Below are 17,798 nucleotides of genomic sequence, written 5' to 3'. Positions count from 1 at the left end.
TCTGTGCAGTCTGGCTAAGTTAGATTTCCTAAAACTACTTCCCACATCCTAATTGGTCAAGGAATCATATGTTTACACTTAGTCCAATGAAACGAAACCCTCAAATCTATATTTCTACTACTACGTGGCTCACATGTCGACAACTGGTTCCTCTTCTCCTGCTCCCGTCATTTGGCTTGTCGGGTATCAATATTGTTGCAGCTTATACTCCAGTCTGTGCATCCATTGTCTTTTCCTGGGAAGGTCAGTCTTACACACATTACATTAAACATTGTTTCACTAGCAAGTACAACATCTTCTAGCAAGCAGTTTCTCATGAGAACTAACTTCAGCTACGTGCACATGGTCAGAACAGTGGAAAATCACAATTAAATTCTCTAAGCATCCATTTTAGAAACGTCTAAGAAATGCAGCTTGACATGAGGCCGTACAACTAGGCCTAAGACCTCGCTAAGTGAAGGCCTACAATTAAGGCATCTAATACATAATGCATAACCTTTAGTATGACATATTACTACATTATTCAAACATAAGCTCAACATTTCATATTAATAAGCCATTAATAAGTACACTTCGTGAATATTGGCAGCCACTCTGGAATGTGCACCTTCAAATGTGTGCATTATTTTTCTCTACATTAATACATTTTCCACACAAATCCAACATTCAAAATACATGAATATTCATTAATAAACTCATTAATAATTCAGCGTTAACAATATCAAACACGAGATAAGGCAAAGCCTGCTAGATGGCTGAATAACCCTCTTATGGACCTCATTATGACTTTGGAGGTTTTACTCTGTGGCAAAATTACTACTCAATTCTGCACGTTCAAAGTCAAATGAGGTAACATGTAAAATCAAAAATATTGCACAGTGCCGGCTGGTATTAAGGGGTGCTGTAGGCGTAGCCAGCAGTAGAGTAGGAGGCAAAGTGACCAGAAAACAAATCTAATGAGTAGCCTTAAGAAAATCCTGTTTGCTCAGTTTCAGGAAGTAACCTGAAACTTACATTGTTTTGAAGGGGAAATAGGAGATGCAGCTGTGCATGTGGGAGAAGTGAGAGGTGACAGTTTCAGTCAGGTAAAATGCAATTCAGGAATTAGGCCCAGCCTGGTTGAGGTCACAGGCCAAGAGTGGCTAAAGCCTTTGCTTTTATATCCGTCCTTCCGTTCAAAGGCTTTGGCTCCTTACTGTCAGAGGGCTAGGGAGACTGCCAGAGGACAGACTATGCCATCAGCGCTGCGTCTGGAGCTCCAGCAGCATGGTCATTCCTCCTCTTGGCCTTCACAACAACACCCTCTTCCCAACATAATGGAAGAGGAGTATTCTGACTGCACTTTGCTTGAGTAGGTGGGGAGCAAGGAGGATTTAGTACTGCTGCAGAATGGTCTTTTTGTGTGCATGCAAGTTGGATGGTGAGTGGTTGCTTATATGAGCGAAGGTGTTGCGGTATGAGAGCAGGGTGAGCTGTGTGCATGCATGAGTGCACTGGGGGAGTGGCATGACTCTATGAGTGCATCATGAGTGGTGTAATTGCACTGGATGACTGGAGTGAATGTAGGATGAGTAGTATGCCTATGCAAAAGCAGGGTGTGCCTGTGTGAGTGCAGAATGAGTTGTGTTTATGAGTGTAGGGTTAGTGGTCTGCCTCTGTATGAGTGCAGGGTGAGTGGATGAGAATACAGTGAGTGAATGGTGAGACTCTCGGGGTCCAGGGTTAATAAGGTGCCTGTGTGAGTGCTGAGTGACTTGGGTGACTGTGTGGATTTGCAACATCCCATTATAAGTGTGGGATGAAGGATGAGAATGCACTGGATGAGTGGTGCGAATGCAGTTAGAGTTGTGTGCCTGTGTGACAGCAGGTTGAGCAGTGGGCTTGTTTGATTATAGGATGAGTGAAGTAGTGTGTGTCTGTGAGTGCAGGGTGATTGAACTATGTGCCTGTATGAGTGCAGGGTGGTTGATTTGTTTGTTTGAGTGCAAGGAGAATGGTGTGCCTTTGCACCTCTTCTTTTCAAAACGTAGCAAGTTTTCTAGTAATGTATGCTGAAAATGTACTTCCCAAATTTTCTGACACACTGCCCCCTTCCCATACTTCATTTCAAGCTCGCTTGAGTTTTTTATTCAAGTCAAAGATTTCTGCCCCATCACTTTAAAAAATCCACCAGCCTCTACTGGTATTGCATCCAGTTACTTCAAATATTTTCTCTCTTGCTAACCTTTTTTGCCCTGCACATATCTCGCCAGACTATACCTGGAGAAATTTATGAAGAACAAAATGGAGTACAGTAATTTCATACCACTGATCAACCTATATTTGGCATAAGCTGTTTACACCTGATAGTGGACAGAGGCTGCATATATATTCATCAATCCAATACCTCGGGTTCTGCAAGCAGGCTATCAAAAGAATGGTGTTACAGCAATCTAGATATTGTGAAACAAAGGAATGGTCTTAAAAACTTCAAATCCCACTTTTGCCACAATACCTGTTTTCCTTCCTGCAAACTATCCCTGCTCTAAGGGCTTTCGAGTTAGCTCTGGCCCTTTTTTCAAACCTTGTAAGTTACACCCCGGGCCTGCCCTATGAAAATGAGGATTGGCTGCTGCAAACCTCCACTCTTCTGACAAGGGGATTTGCCTGAACTGGGAGCAGAGACAAGAAATCTAGTAGGGATCTCAGTTGAAAGCCACCTCCCCACTCAGCCCTGTTTAATATAACTATGTGAGATAGAAAAGGCCCAGCTTTGCCTTTGTGATGTCCTTTGTGTTTTTGTCCACTCCCAGCTTCCCATATTCTAGGCTACGTGCTTACTCCTCCCAGCCTTCCTGTTCCTAGGGGTTATTCCATTGCCTAGAGTCATATTTCACACATTACCAATGTGCAATCAATCTCATGAGGAAAGTCCAACAGGACAGAATTAATTATTGCTAAGTCTTCAAGGCACAGCATAATAGGTTTTTAATAAAGTTACCTATATAATATGTACAGAACAAATATACCATCACTGTTGAACTAGATTTTAAGGAACATTAAGAAAAAAGTTAAGTAAACGTTTTAGCATTTTCCTAATCCAGTTTCAAAAAAGTGACATTAGGACACAAACAACCACTTTCCCTATGAAATGCTACACCAACCTATACAGTGGACAATAACATTGAGTCCCTGATTACCAGTGACCTGTTAAATGGGACACATTTTTCTCTCAGCCCCCAAAATTGTTAATGCAGCAAATGTGTGCTATTAAAAGCTAGACCCAGAGGTTACAAGCTGGATCCTGACATCAAATAAGAAACGAGGAATTCAGGGGGTGCTGCATGTAGTTCTGAGTCTGAGTCCCTTGGGTAATTCCTTTCTTCCCCTACTTTAACACTGCGATGTTCCCTCAAATCTCAAATTTTGCAGGGTCAGGCCTGTTGGCAGCAGGAGGCCACTCTTAGTAAAGCTTTTGCAGTTAGTCAATGTATAGACAGGTGAGTCCTAATACTTAGCATGTCGCTCCACAGTGCACTTAAAGTTGATTTAACTGATACATAAAAGTAGATTTTTTTACATGCCAAAACCAGGGACGTAGCTTTAGGGGGGGAGTGGGTCACTACATCCCCTTAATGAATGAATCTTCTGATAAATAGCTGGATATAGATGCTTTCGGTCGGGTATGGTGAGATATCTGCCGAATTTCACCAGAAATATTTACAAACATTCGGACAACAACGCCCACACAATCTCCCTCTTAGTTTTTAAAGTCATCAAAAATATTGGTAATTTTACAAAATATTGTGTTTTCCCTCACTTAGTCCCCTTATCAAGCCGCATGCCTCTCTCTTTCCATTTGGCCTCATGCCCCTCTCATGCACCTGCTTGTCGTATAAACATGCCTGTGTGTTAGAAAAACTCAAAGCTCAACCCCTCCAATCTTACTGACTAAGCTACGCCAATGGCCAAAATAATTTCTTTTGACATGTGTTCTTACAGAGCTTAAGGCTGTTTTCTTGTAGGCAACAATCGCAGTGACACTTTTACCTTTCACTCCAGTGATGCACTTCCTGTGCACCTTAAAATGGCCTCACTGAAATTGATGTAGCCAATTTTACCTCGTGTTTTATGGAGAACCCAATTTACAAGTGTAAGTAACTATTCTCTTGTTGGTGGAGATAACCACCTCTAGGGTAGATATTTCCTAATGGATTTCTTTTTAAATACAAATAATTTAATATAAAATATAAAGGTAATTAATTTGAAATATTCAAAAATAATAGTGAGACTGCACAGCAAACTCAGAGAACCCAATTTACAAGTGTATCGTTACTGTAAGTAACTATTCTCTTGTTGGTGGAGATAACCACCTCTAGGGTAGATATTTCCTAATGGATTTCTATTTTTAAATACAAATAATTTAATATAAAATATAAATGTAATTAATTTGAAATATTCAAAAATAGTGTGAAGCAACACAATTAACTTTTACAGCACATTAACTCATCAAATTAAATGGCTAGTGAATGATACAATATGCATATTTAATTATAAATATTAATTTTAAACAGAACAGTTTAAAAAAAATGCTCACCCTCACTAACATTTATATTTTTATCTAATATTTAGTACATCTGATTAAAGGTTGTGTATTTAATTCATTTAAAACCGTTTTACTTTAAAAAATTTTTTTTAAAGTGTATTGTTTTAAATTATTTGTGTTATTCAATTTAAATAATTGATGCTATATAATGCATTATCACTTAACCCTACATGCATTATTTTAAGTATCAAACTAATTGAATTATTGATTAACAACAGATAATCTATTTAATTTGCTTTTAATATATTTAGGGAGCTATTTTAAATGTGTGGTGCTTTGCTTTATTCTGAGGTTGGGCTGGAGTACATTTGATCCTGTTTTCACATCTTTATTACTGTAGTATCTTTAGAAATATACTTTGTGAATCACAATTGTGTTGTGCTTTTGTGGGCTGATCTTTGGTACTAGCATGTCCCTGTCAAACCCCTCCTTAAATTTCTCTAAATCCTCCAATTTAGGAGTAATTATTCCCTATGTATTTACTAATAACTCAATAGCTATGTGTGACAGAGATCTCCTCATGGAAAAGACAGGAGAGGTAGAGGGGATAGAGCCTAGAATTGTGAACTGCTTTTTGTAGTACATGAGTGTTACTACTGTGGTAGTACTTCACAAAGTACAAAATGCAGTTTGTTAATCAGGACCCTCCTACACATTGGGGAAGGTGGTGTCGCATAGTTGCAGAACTAGAGAGCAGTCTATGGTTCTGGTTGGGCTGTAACCTCTGTGCTTCTAGGTGCCAGGCACCACTATTTATTTGTTGGGAGAAGTTGGGAGTAGATGCTGCACATAATTATGTAATCTTCTTTCTTTTTCCAGTGATACAGATGAGAGTGACGGCGAAGGACAGCCGAAAAGACATGTAGCAAAAATGCAAGAAAATCTAGTTAAATCACCAGAAAAAAACAAATCAACAACGTGTTCTATTTCTTAAGGACAAGTTGGAATATCCCAGCAACAGTAAACACCAATTTGTGAAAAACAAACATTGCACATATTAATTCTTACCACATAAACTCTGTGCTGACTGTTAGTATTCTTTGACATTAAACATATTGCATTTCCTAAATTCAAGTTCAAACATGTTATGTTGAACTAACAATACTTTTTTTTGCTAAAGGCTAGCATATTTCACTAAATTATTTTAAAGTCTCAACATGGTTAATATGAATAGGGGCATTACACGGGCCCTTGCATCCACGGCATATCCTGCAACGATATCACCTGGTGTCAATGAAAATCCTAACTTGAATAAATTCCATGTAAAAAACAAATGTGCCTTCGCATTTCATTTTACATCTCCGGATGCTTATACATTTAATTCATATGTTTGCAGTTCTCAGTTTAGTTGGCTGCGTTCATTATTTTAAATAAACTCAAAGTAAATTAAAACAAATACTGACAAAGAGTATTCATGAAGCAAATCATTAGATAATTGATGGCACTCACAAAACAAATGAGGTCAGCCCTGCGAAATAAACCCTCAAGCAACCAAGCCCTCTAGCTTTAGATTATTTTTGTTAATGTTATTTTAAGTCTGTTAAACATATTTGGGGAATGTGCTTTGTTGAGTATCTGTCGGCCATGTTGACTAGTTTCTCCTGCAGAGCAGACACCAAATTTGCACTGGATAATAAATACCCTTGCAAAAGTCTACGCTAATTTGTGCTGCTTTGCTCTGGTGCAAAACTTTATTAAACCTGGGCTTAAGAGTTGTGTTCTTTGGTGCACATTGAGACTTCCATTGTTGCAACCTCTATGAAAATATATATTTTATACATTGGCCCATATTTATGAAAAGTTTTTGCCGTCTTTGTGTCCTTTTTTTTTTTTTTTACACAAAAGTGGCGCAAACCTACCACCACATTAATATTTTTACGCTAAACCCTTCTAGCATCAAAATATCAGAGTTAGCGTAATTTTTTGAGAGCGCCAACCCACCTTCTGTCATATTGCGACAATGATATGGAAGGTAGGCGTTCCCTTCCAAGAAATGACGCTAGCCCTCCAGCACCATATTTACTCCTGTCATCAAAATATCAGAGTTAGCGTCACTTTTTGGGAGCGCCAACCCACCTTGCATCATATTACGAAAATGATATGCAGAGGCGTTCCTTTCCAAAAAATTACGCCAGCCTTCCAGCACCATATTTACCCAGATGCAAAAATGATGTACATAAAGGAAACGGATCAAAATACGCAAAGGCAGATTAGGCGTTAAAAAGAGGATCACACACCAGCGCTTAAGGAAAACACACAGAAGGAGCATTGGCAATTTCCTGGACAAGATGAAACTGTTATTGCTCCAGCTTGGCACACGCCGCAGATGACAACTCATCCCTCCACCACCACCTCAGCAACCCCAAACACCACCACAGCAGCCACAAAGGCAGCGCAGAGGGCGGGAGAGGATCTTTCAACAGCGTAAAACCATCCTTGGGCTCAGGGAACAAGATGTCATCAGGAATTACCGTCTGTACCAGAAGTCAATAGTAAGCCTGCTGCACCAGATTGCACTAGACATCACTGCAAGGGTGGAAACTCCAACAAACATACCACCCATGACAAACTCCTTGCTGTCCTCCATATTCTGGCATCAGGATCTTTTCAGGCAACGGGTGCACAAGTGGCTGGTATCTCCTAGCCATCCTTCTCGGTCTTCCATCCAAAGGTTCTGGACGCAAGCATACGCCTCACACTCCACCACATCTGCTTCCCCAACACCCAGCAACTGCAGCAGGAGACCAAGCAATGTTTCTATCTAACTTCTGGGTTCCCGCATGTGCTGGGTGCATTGAACTGCATGTATATCCAACTGGTGCCATCTGCAGCAAAGCAGCACCTATACATGAACCCCCAAAACACCCATTCCATAAATGTGCAGGCCATTGTGGAGCATCATGAGCTCTTCTCAAACATTCCTGCCAAATAGCCTGGCAGCGTACATGATGCCTACATATTCCGGCATTCCACCATCAATGAGCGGTTCCAGGATGGGCAATATGGCAATGGCTACTCGTAGGTAAGCTACCATAACAATCAGTACACAGACAACAGACCAACCATGTAGGAGAAACAAGACATACACCACACTAAACACACATGGACATGGGAACACAGATGTAGAGGCAATAACACATATGCCACCTGCCACACTACACCGCAATCATTGCACATCACACACACATATATACACTCACATGTACATAAAACAGCCACAACCTGACTGGCACACCATGTGAGGACAGGTGGAGCTATGTCCCCTTTGCATACAGAAGCTGGGCCCAAAACACTACTAGTGTCCACTGGTTGACACCTAAATACAGATCTCACACACATTACACCTAATAATGTATAGCTCAGCAATGTGAATTGCATAGGCCATTTCAATGTAAAGAAAGTCACACATAGGCACAGCCCCACATCAGTTATGGGGTTCAAGCCTCTGGCAGCACCAATATCAAATGCAACCCAGGTGTTGTCATGGCCAACAACATATCACCTACACATACCTGACATCCCTGTAGTGTGCATGTTCACCTGTCTGCTGCATTGTGTTGCACACATAGGAATACAACATTACCTGCCATGAAAGACCATGGGACAGAATTAAGAGAAGCCGTGCAGCACCTAGTCCAGTGCGACCTCACATGCACCCCTTAGCACCCCCTAACGCCACTATGTGTGTGCCGTAAACAAGAAACATATTACAAAACAACATTGATCCCCCTAGGGACCAATTATAACCATGATCATCCCATCCCTCATATCATAACATGCAGCATAGACCCATACTTATTTAGGAGAACATCCTTTATTACATATACAAAATATATTCTTTCCTCATATATATACAAAATATACAATCCCCAATCGTATCACCATAAAAGAAGGACAGGACAACGTGCAAATAGATCAAGTGCTCGTGATTTAGAAAAGAAAAAGGATAGTCAATCTCCCACTAAACCAATCTACAAAATAAACGTAAAAAATATATAACAGCCTGTTGGTTGTTCCTTTTACCACATTGAATCGCAATATTATTTTAAACAGGATTCCATCCCGAATTTAGTCCTTAAAAAAAAAAAATCCAGGCTAAAGCATCATCATCGACGTTTCGACCCCCTCAAGCTCTTGGGCCAACTTCCGACTCCACAACGGGTCTTCCTCAGGACTAATCGATAGGGGACATCCACATTCCTCCGTATTACATTGAAACATCCGTCTTCACCAATATCACTTGAACAATCCACCAATCCCAAATTCATATGATTAATTCTCCCAATTTTCTTCTTTAATCCAATTCATACCAGAAACATTCCATGTATCATTACTTCCAATTCGATTTTCTTACTTTTCTTTTAGAAGACAGAGAGAGGCCTTGCAGATGGTTGGAAGTAATACCGGCAATTGAAAGGCAAGAAAATCGAATTGGACTATTGACATTGTCAGGGATCTGTTGCATGTGCACAGTGGACTGAATAGTGTGAAGTACCATAAACCTGGCCTAAACATGCAGCTAGGGGTCTGTGTGGGCATACAAACTCCCACAGTAGTGATGATGAGTGGGCTGCCATCTTTACCAGACTGCAATACTGCTACACAGTGGTATGCAATTGTATGTGACAGTCATAACAAACATTATGTGATCGATTGTGAGTACCTAGTTGGTGGCATGCACACATATGCCAGGTATCTCAGCACACATGTACCACTTAAATGGCACAGGCCTGGTAATGCGTATGGGAGTCTGCACAAAAGGCAAATTTCCACAAATGTAAATGCATATGTATCACAAGATCATTGACATAATAAAATGACCTTCACATGTGTTCCGACATACGGAAACATCGGTGGCACTGATATGACTACACAAGCATTTGTCAAAGTCCAACATGTAGCCATGTAGGAAAATAGCTATGTGAAGTTTCATATCCCATGAACACACCGCTGTTGTCATATATTACTGAAAGGACAATACACATGCCTTTCCACACACACAACACATACCAATCTTCATTGACATGTGTGTACACTATCTCCTGCATCTAAGATGCATGGGGAAATATATGTCATATGTGTAGCAAGCAGAGCATCATGAAGGCTGAACCTAACTACACACCATAGACTGGACACACATGCACACACATTGCCCAGGGTATTGTGATTTCAACCCAGCCGTAGTCCACTGTATCCTCTAAGTACAATTTGTCATGGGTATCACATGCTTTACCATGTCTTGGACATAGCCCATCATATCTATTGTGTTGTTGGTATAAGTACATTTGTATATCAGACATTACAATGTGTTAGACCCACAAATATGTGTTAGAACACATATGTACACTCATAGTACACATGTGCTAACATGTATGTGGACACAGTCTAGCTACACATGCACAAATGCACACTATCAGTCATCGCATGTATAACACACATATACAAATTGGTAACACAACAGACTTGCACACACAAGTGTGAGAGAGGGCCTCTTTTTTACATGGTTCTCACGCCACTTTTTACCTGATGTTGATGTGTACTAGAAATTGCAGTGCCCAGGGCCCCTGCTAACCAGGTTCCCTGGGCAAGAGCTCTTTCCCTAAATCTGTTGTGATGCTTTGGCACAATTGGATACACCCTTAGCTACCACTGTAAGTGACTAGTAAATGGGTACCTATGTACCCAGGGCATGGGGTACTATGGGTAGGCCTCTGAGGACACCTGTTTGGTATCAAACAACTCAGGATGATAAATCCAAACTGGTGCCAGTATTGGATTTATCCCTGAATGTACCAAGGGGTCACCTTAGAGGTGCCCCCTGAAAAAGCTAACTATCCTGGCTGGTTGCTAACTGGTCCTATCCAGCTGTCACCTCCAGACAGCCAATATTTAAACCTTGGGGGAGAGCCCTGTCTCTCCAGTTTGTGCTTTCATGGGTGGAGGAGCTAGCACCCCCTCCTTCAGGAATGTGCACTATCCTGCCGGTGAGCTTCAAAGGGCTTACCACCCTTGAAACTTGACCCCCAAGGCTGCTGCTAGCAACAGCTGGCATCCCCCTTTGCAAACCTCCAATTTTGGCGGGAGCAAAGGCGGGAAACCTAACAAAGGGTAGGAGGAGTGGCCCCACCTGGCATGCACCACCCCTAAGGTGTTGCCTGGAGGTGGACCCTTTATTTCATTTTCCTCCATCTTGAATGGAAGGAAAATAGCCAATTAGGTTAGGGGCAGTGACCCTTCCCACAGGAAGTGGTCACTGTAGTGGGTGTAGTGTCCCATTGAAAACTACAAGGTTCCCCCTAAAACGCCCACTAAATTCAGTATTTAGTGGGCATCCCTAGACCAGACAATCAGTTTAAAAAAAACAAAGAAGACCAGCACAAAGAAGATCCAAAGCAAGAGAACTGTGGACCTGCTCCATCAAGAAAAGGCATCAAACCCTTCCTGCTGCACCCAGGACCTTAATATCATAGCTACGGAGAAGCTGGACACTGGACTGACCCCAAGAAACACATGGGACCTCCAGGCTTCACCAGTCACCCAAGATCTCCCTTCTGAGTGGGGATACCACTCTGCAACAAACAAAGAACCAATAAGCCAGTGAGGGTCACTTCACTGACTGGCTGATATCTCCCGAACTGGAAGTCGCAGCCAGATCTGATGATACACTGATGACTGCCAGGACAAACCCTGCAAGTATTTCAAGTTGGCGGCACTGCACCCCTTTGTGGCCAGACCCTACTAATACCCTGGGTCCTGGTCAGTGGACATCAGACAATAAGAAAACCAGCTCCCCCAGAGCTGAAAAAGGATCTGGAGAAAGTCCCAGTAAAGGAACCTCAGGAACACCATGGACCTCCCACCAGAGTGCCCCTGTTGCTCTGTAAGCAGCCCTCAAAGAGACTTACCTCAAGCTCCAAAGGACTCCATTGCGCACAGCTCCTGGATCACCAACTCACTCTGCACCCGGCCGCCCAGTACCCTACAATGAGGAACCAGCTATACCCCCAGGGTCCTATGCCCCTTGCAACCTCAACACCACAAGGGGACCTCAAGACACCACCTTTAAATCTGCAAGGACCACCCTTTTCCAAGTGGTCCCCCTGAGTGGCCCTGTATCTGCTCCAAGAGACTTTTCAATGCTGCTCCTGCCAGAACTGTGAGCCACCAAGCCCCTCCAGCTGGCACAGTGTGACCCCTAACAGCCTCGCCCAACGTACAAAATTGGAACCTGGTTAACCAACTGTGCAATTTTATATGCATTTTAAAGGTGACTGCCAATAGATTCCTATGCACAGAAAGAATGCATTTATCAAAACTTCAAAAATTCATAACTCAAAAAGTACTTAACCAATTTTGATAATCTTGATCTTAAAATTTATATAAAAATCTGAAGTATGTTTATAAATTGGTCTTGAGTTATTCCTTCGAATGTGTGAGCTGCATGATTGATATTGTGAGTACAACAAATGCTTAGCACCTCCCCAAGATTAGCTTACTGATCGACCAAGCTACCTCAAAAATTAGCGCATTAAGTGATCTAGTTTTTGCCTCTGGAAACCAAAGTGTGGTTGCCTGGACTCCCTACACAGTGTGTCTAGTTTGTACACTACATAGATGGCCAGCCTCCTACAGGTAGCCATACCATACTGACTACATACATAGCCCCTATGATATGGTATGTGAATCTGGGTGCACTGTAAGTCTTTCCAAATAATTCTATAGCAGGACCGGAGGTGAGGATTAGGCGAGGATTATGCAGATCTTTCTTCACTTTTTATTGTATAGCAAGTTCAAAGTTAAACACAAAATGAACAAAAAAACTACAAGTTCCATGAAGCCGCCGCCATGGTAACCAGTATCCAATGAGGTTCCTTCATTAACGCCGGTATAAATATCCCCAAATGCGTCACACTTCCTCATTCTTCACTGCTCCAACATCAGATAAGTGCCTTTCTGCCTCTAGTTACTTATTATAATTACCTCACAGTGTTTGTTTTGCTTAACGCGTTTCTCCACTGGAGTTTTGCTGTAGTAGCAACGAGCGTTGCTACGGGCGTGTTTCGGCTCGGCAGGCGTTCCGCTCGAGCGCTTTCATTCTTTTCTTTGAAGACACGTCGGGCCTGACAGAGGGCGCGCGCTGTGTTTTCAAAGCGCGTTTGAGCGCTCGCGTGTTTAAAACACTCGGCGCTCGTAGGCAATGTTATTTTTAGCTTATATTTCAGTTTTTTCTTTCACAATATTGTGTTTTTTCTTTTCCCTACCCCGTGACACCTATTGTGGTAAGCATTACCCCCGAGGGGAAGAATTTTTTCTTAGCTTTCACTAGCTATTGCTTGACAGAGGGGGTAGGGAATTACCCTTTATATAATTTTTATAGGGTGTTTTCTCTGTCGCACTGTTGTGTTTTGGTCTGAACCTCAGGATGCAATCCTCTCAGGAACATGAGCCTTTTGCCAACATGTCCCCAGGTGAGGGTCCCTCTCACCGTACCCTCCCCCCCTGGGGTGGACGCTTTGTTCTGGCAAGCGATTTCTCACGCCTTGGCCCCTCTTAGGGAAACCGTAGCTAAACTCACGGAACAGGTGTCCAAAGGTACGGGCATGTTTGGTGTGACGGGAGCGGAGGGTGAAACCTCTACCCTTTCGGCTCCCAGGAAAATGCGCAAGCGCGACGCGGGGCACCTGGAGGATAGCAAATTTTTATCAAACTCCAAGAGTGCGCGCGCGCATAAGCGTTTACCCTCCCGGGAGGGTCGGTTACCCGGAGCAATGGGTGACATGCTTCACCACCTATGGAACCCTGATTTGGGGTCACCTAAAGGCATCACAGGAGGTTCAGACGAGGATTCCTCATCTTTAGATGATGACTCAGGTCGCCCTTGCCGTCCTGGTGCTACCCTACCGGATCCTTCTGACCAGGGAGATTCTGACTCCGATATGTTTGAACCGGAGGGTATTTACCATCCGCGTTCCTCGGAGTGGCGTCCAGACCACAAGGTGGCTGAATATGTCGCCAGTAAAATTAGGCAACCTCTGGACAAAGAGGTGCGTGCTCGTTTACGGGCGGAATGCCCACGCCCGTCTTTATCGGATAAGGTCGCTTTCACACCTGATATAGGGGGTCATTCTGACCTCGGCAGTAAAAGGCACTTACCGCCGGTCAGAAGACCGCCATTCTACCGCCGCGGCCGCGGTAACCCGCCACGGTCATTCTGACCCACAACTGCCAAGCCGCCAAAAACCCGGCATCCACGGAAGGCCGCCTCATCAGCGGGCAGCGATAAACTGGAGATGACCAAACCTCCACCGCCACGCCAACACAAACACGCCCATGCCATTACGACCCACGAATCCACGCGGCGGTCATTCAACCGCGGTATTCCATTGGCGGTACACACCGCCGTGGTCAAAATACACACCCAGCTCCAAAACCCAGCCACATTGGACAATTTGAAATACACACACCTGATACACATACAAACACCACCCCCACACATCCAAGCAACTATAAAACACACACCCACATCACCCACAAACCCCCACTAGTTGGAAATCGGAGAGAAGGCGAGAGAGAGAGAGAGAGAGAGAACAGCAACCGAAAACCCCAACACACACAGGAACCCAACATCATCAACCACACCACATCTACGCACACATCACCACACACCACCACTCACATCACCACAAACACCACCCCACACCTCATCCACACCACCCCATGGCACCCCAAAGACACCCAAGGTTTTCGGACCAAGAACTCCGGGTCATGGTGGAGGAAATCATAAGGGTAGAGCCCCAGCTCTTCGGCACACAGGTGCAACACACCACAATAGCCAGGAAGGCGGAGCTATGGCAGAGGATCGTCGACAGGGTCAACGCTGTGGGACAGCATCCCAGAAACCGGGAAGACATCAGAAAGCGCTGGAACGACCTACGGGGGAAGGTACGGTCGATGGTCTCCAGACATAACATCGCTGTGCAGAGGACTGGCGGCGGACCACCACCCACCCCTCCCGAATTCACATCATGGGAGCAAGAGGTCCTTAACATCCTGCATCCTGCGGGCCTCGCTGGAGTAGGCAGAGGAATGGACTCTGGTAAGTCTAGTCTCATCTACTATTCCCCCCCCCCAACCACCAGCATGCCAACCCACACCCCCACCCTCACCCCCAACCCCCCAGCACACATCCTCCCTGCCAATGTCTCACCAGCACAACCCACCCAACCCAAAACCAAACCCTGAATGCCAACACAAACCATGGACAACCATCACCTATGCATGACCACTGCACATACCCATACCCCCCACAAACCACCCTCACAACTCCTGCCACAAGGGAATGCCAGCACTGGGGGACAAGGGCACCCACAAATCGCACGCCATGGAACACACAGAAGCAATAACCATACTCTTTCACCCCTGCAGAGCCCGAACGCCAACACACCGGCCAGGAGGGTCCAGATATGTCCATCCCACCCCCAGAACAGGCCCGCAGTGAGGACAGCAGCTCTGTCGACCTGGAACCTGACGACCAGCCCGGACCATCGGGGACCTCTGGACAGTCGGTTCCCCACACACAGACACAGGCCACAGCAGACCTAACCCCCTCTGGGAATATCAGCACAGCTCCCACCCAGCGGGCCCATGCCTCTGTCTCCAGGACAGGTCAATCAGCGGTGTGTCCGCCACTACAGGGCACCCAGGCTGACCCAACACCCCAACAACAACAGGGACCTGGGGGCAGTGGTAGTGGGCACACCGTCCAGGGGACAGAGGCCCGGGGAGACAGGGCAACTGGGAGGGCTGCAGTGCGACAGGGGGGGGAGGACAGGCCCAGGGAACCGACTCTCCAAGAGGCCCTCACCACCATCATGGGAGCATACCACCGCTCCCAGGAGACGATGGCGACGGTACTGGCCAGGTTCCAGGAGATCCAGGCACAGCAGGAGGAACGGTACATGGGGTACAGAGAGGAGCTCAGGAACATCGTCCAGGCCCTGAACCTAATAGTCACCACATTGCGGGACCATGTGGCACCCCAAAGGGCCCCTGTCACCAGCCCGGACCAGGAACAGCCTACCACCTCCGCCGGCGCTAGTGGACATGAGGCCCCCACACAACGACGGGCCACCAGAACCCCACCTCCTGCTGAAGATCAACCACCCCGCAAGAGGAGCCTGAGATCACAAAGCAAGACAGAGTAGGATGCCAAGACCCCCGCCAGCCTAAGATCCCCCCGGATGTCATTCCACTGTCCCACATCGTCACCCTGTCCAACCTTGAACTGCCCCTGCTCCATCCTTCCACAGGCATATGGACAATGCACCTGTGCGACCGAGAACTGGACTCTGCCATGGACATCACTCCACCCCCACCCATCTCCGTTTTACTATCATGGACCTATATGTAGCACTTTAAATAAATCACTAATTGCACTTAAAAAAACAGGAGTCTGCTTGTATTCTTAACAAATGTATTACACATAACGGTTCAAAATTGTTCAGTTACATTGTGATGACAACATACCAATGTCAATGTGCTTTACTCCATGGCCGAACAAACCAGAAGTCACGCAGTGGGTCATACAGCTCTGAAAAGCCAAGGGAAAGTCACAATTCAGTTGAAAGGAACTGGGGGGAAACACAGAAAGTAGAGATGCAGGAGGCCAGAAGTAAATGTAAAATGGCGTGGGGGATTCTTACCTGGGTGCTACTGAAAATACTGTTGAATGACTGTGTCCCTGTTGTCCGTGTCGTCCCCGTCGTCTTCCTCCTCTTCACTCTCCACAGGCTCCACAGCTGCCACAACACCACCATCTGGACCATCCTCCTGCAGAAAAGGCACCTGGCGTCGCAATGCAATATTGTGAAGCATACAGCAGGCCACGATGATCTGGCACACCTTCTTGGGTGAGTACATTAGGGATCCCCCTGTCAAATGCAGGCACCTAAACCTGGCCTTCAGGAGGCCGAAGGTCCTTTCTATGATCCTCTTAGATCGCCCATGGGCCTCATTTTACCGTTCCTCTGCCCTGGTCCGGGGATTCCTCACTGGGGTCAGTAGCCAAGGCAGGTTGGGGTAACCAGAGTCACCTATTAGCCACACACGGTGTCTCTGTAGCTGTTCCATCACATAAGGGATGCTGCTATTTCGCATAACATACGCGTCATGCACTGACCCAGGGAACTTGGCATTTACATGGGAGATGTACTGGTCAGCCAAACAGACCACCTGGACATTCATCGAATGGTAACTTTTCCTGTTTCTGTACACCTGCTCGTCGTCTTTTGGGGGTACTAAGGCCACATGGGTCCCATCAATGGCACCAATGATGTTGGGGATATGTCCAAGGGCATAGAAGTCAGCCTTCACAGTGGCCAAATCACCCTCCTCAGGGAAAATAATGTAGCTCCGCATGTATTTCGTCAGGGCAGACAACACTCTGGACAAAATCTTAGAAAACATAGGCTGAGACATCCCTGATGACATGGCCACTGTTGTCTGAAAAGACCCACTTGCCAAAAAATGGAGGACTGACAGAACCTGCACCAGAGGGGGAATTCCTGTGGGTTGGCGGATGGGGGACATCAGTGCTGGCTCCAGCTGGGCACACAATTCATGTATAGTGGCTCGGTCAAGTCGGTAGCGAAGTATTATATGACGTTCCTCCATTGTCGACAGGTCCACCAGCGGTCGGTACACGGGAGGATTCATCCTTCTCCTCGCAAGTCCCAGCGGACGGTGCCTAGGAAGGACAACATGGAGCACAGAGTCAAGCAACCCACAGGTACGTAACTACAGCTTGCACAGTACACGATTCTCAATGCATTGAATGGCTTGTATGAGTGGCAATGCAAGGCCTAGGCCTGTGTGACGCAGTAGTAATTAAGCCCTGTGGGCCCTTGTAATGGCGGCTGCCTGACCTGAGAAGTGTGACAGTGGGATGTGAGGTCAATGCGCTGGCGTGACACACCGTGGCGGTAGGCGGTCGAAGACCGCGGCGCAAAGCCGCATTGGTTAACATCGAACCCTATGGGTTTAACGAGCCAATGACTAGCTGCGCCGGCGGTCGCGGAACGCACCGCGGCGGTACGCGCCGCGGCGGCCGTGACCGCCATTTTCTATCTGGTTAATCACTCGAGACCTGATCATCCACAGGAGAGGACCTATACTGCAAGTGCTGCTGTGACCTCGGTCTGGGAGATACAATGGC

The 17,798-nt window shown here is 45.5% G+C and overlaps 1 protein-coding gene across 2 annotated transcripts in view; it reads left to right on the top strand.

The window, feature by feature from the left end:
* The window catches only part of LOC138283889 (tetratricopeptide repeat protein 24-like), a 304,911-nt gene extending 299,060 nt beyond the window's left edge, over positions 1-5,851 (top strand). For both annotated transcript variants that reach the window (XM_069222092.1, XM_069222094.1), the window contains exon 10: positions 5,405-5,851. In XM_069222092.1, coding sequence (XP_069078193.1) covers positions 5,405-5,519 — 115 coding nt within the window. In that variant the 3' untranslated portion in view covers positions 5,520-5,851. The remainder of the gene's footprint in view (positions 1-5,404) is intronic.
* The last annotated feature ends 11,947 nt before the right edge of the window (positions 5,852-17,798 follow it).

The sequence above is a fragment of the Pleurodeles waltl genome, chromosome 3_1 (assembly GCF_031143425.1).
Source record: "Pleurodeles waltl isolate 20211129_DDA chromosome 3_1, aPleWal1.hap1.20221129, whole genome shotgun sequence".
NCBI classification, from domain to species: Eukaryota; Metazoa; Chordata; class Amphibia; order Caudata; family Salamandridae; genus Pleurodeles; species Pleurodeles waltl.
This window is presented reverse-complemented; position numbering and strand designations above follow the sequence as displayed.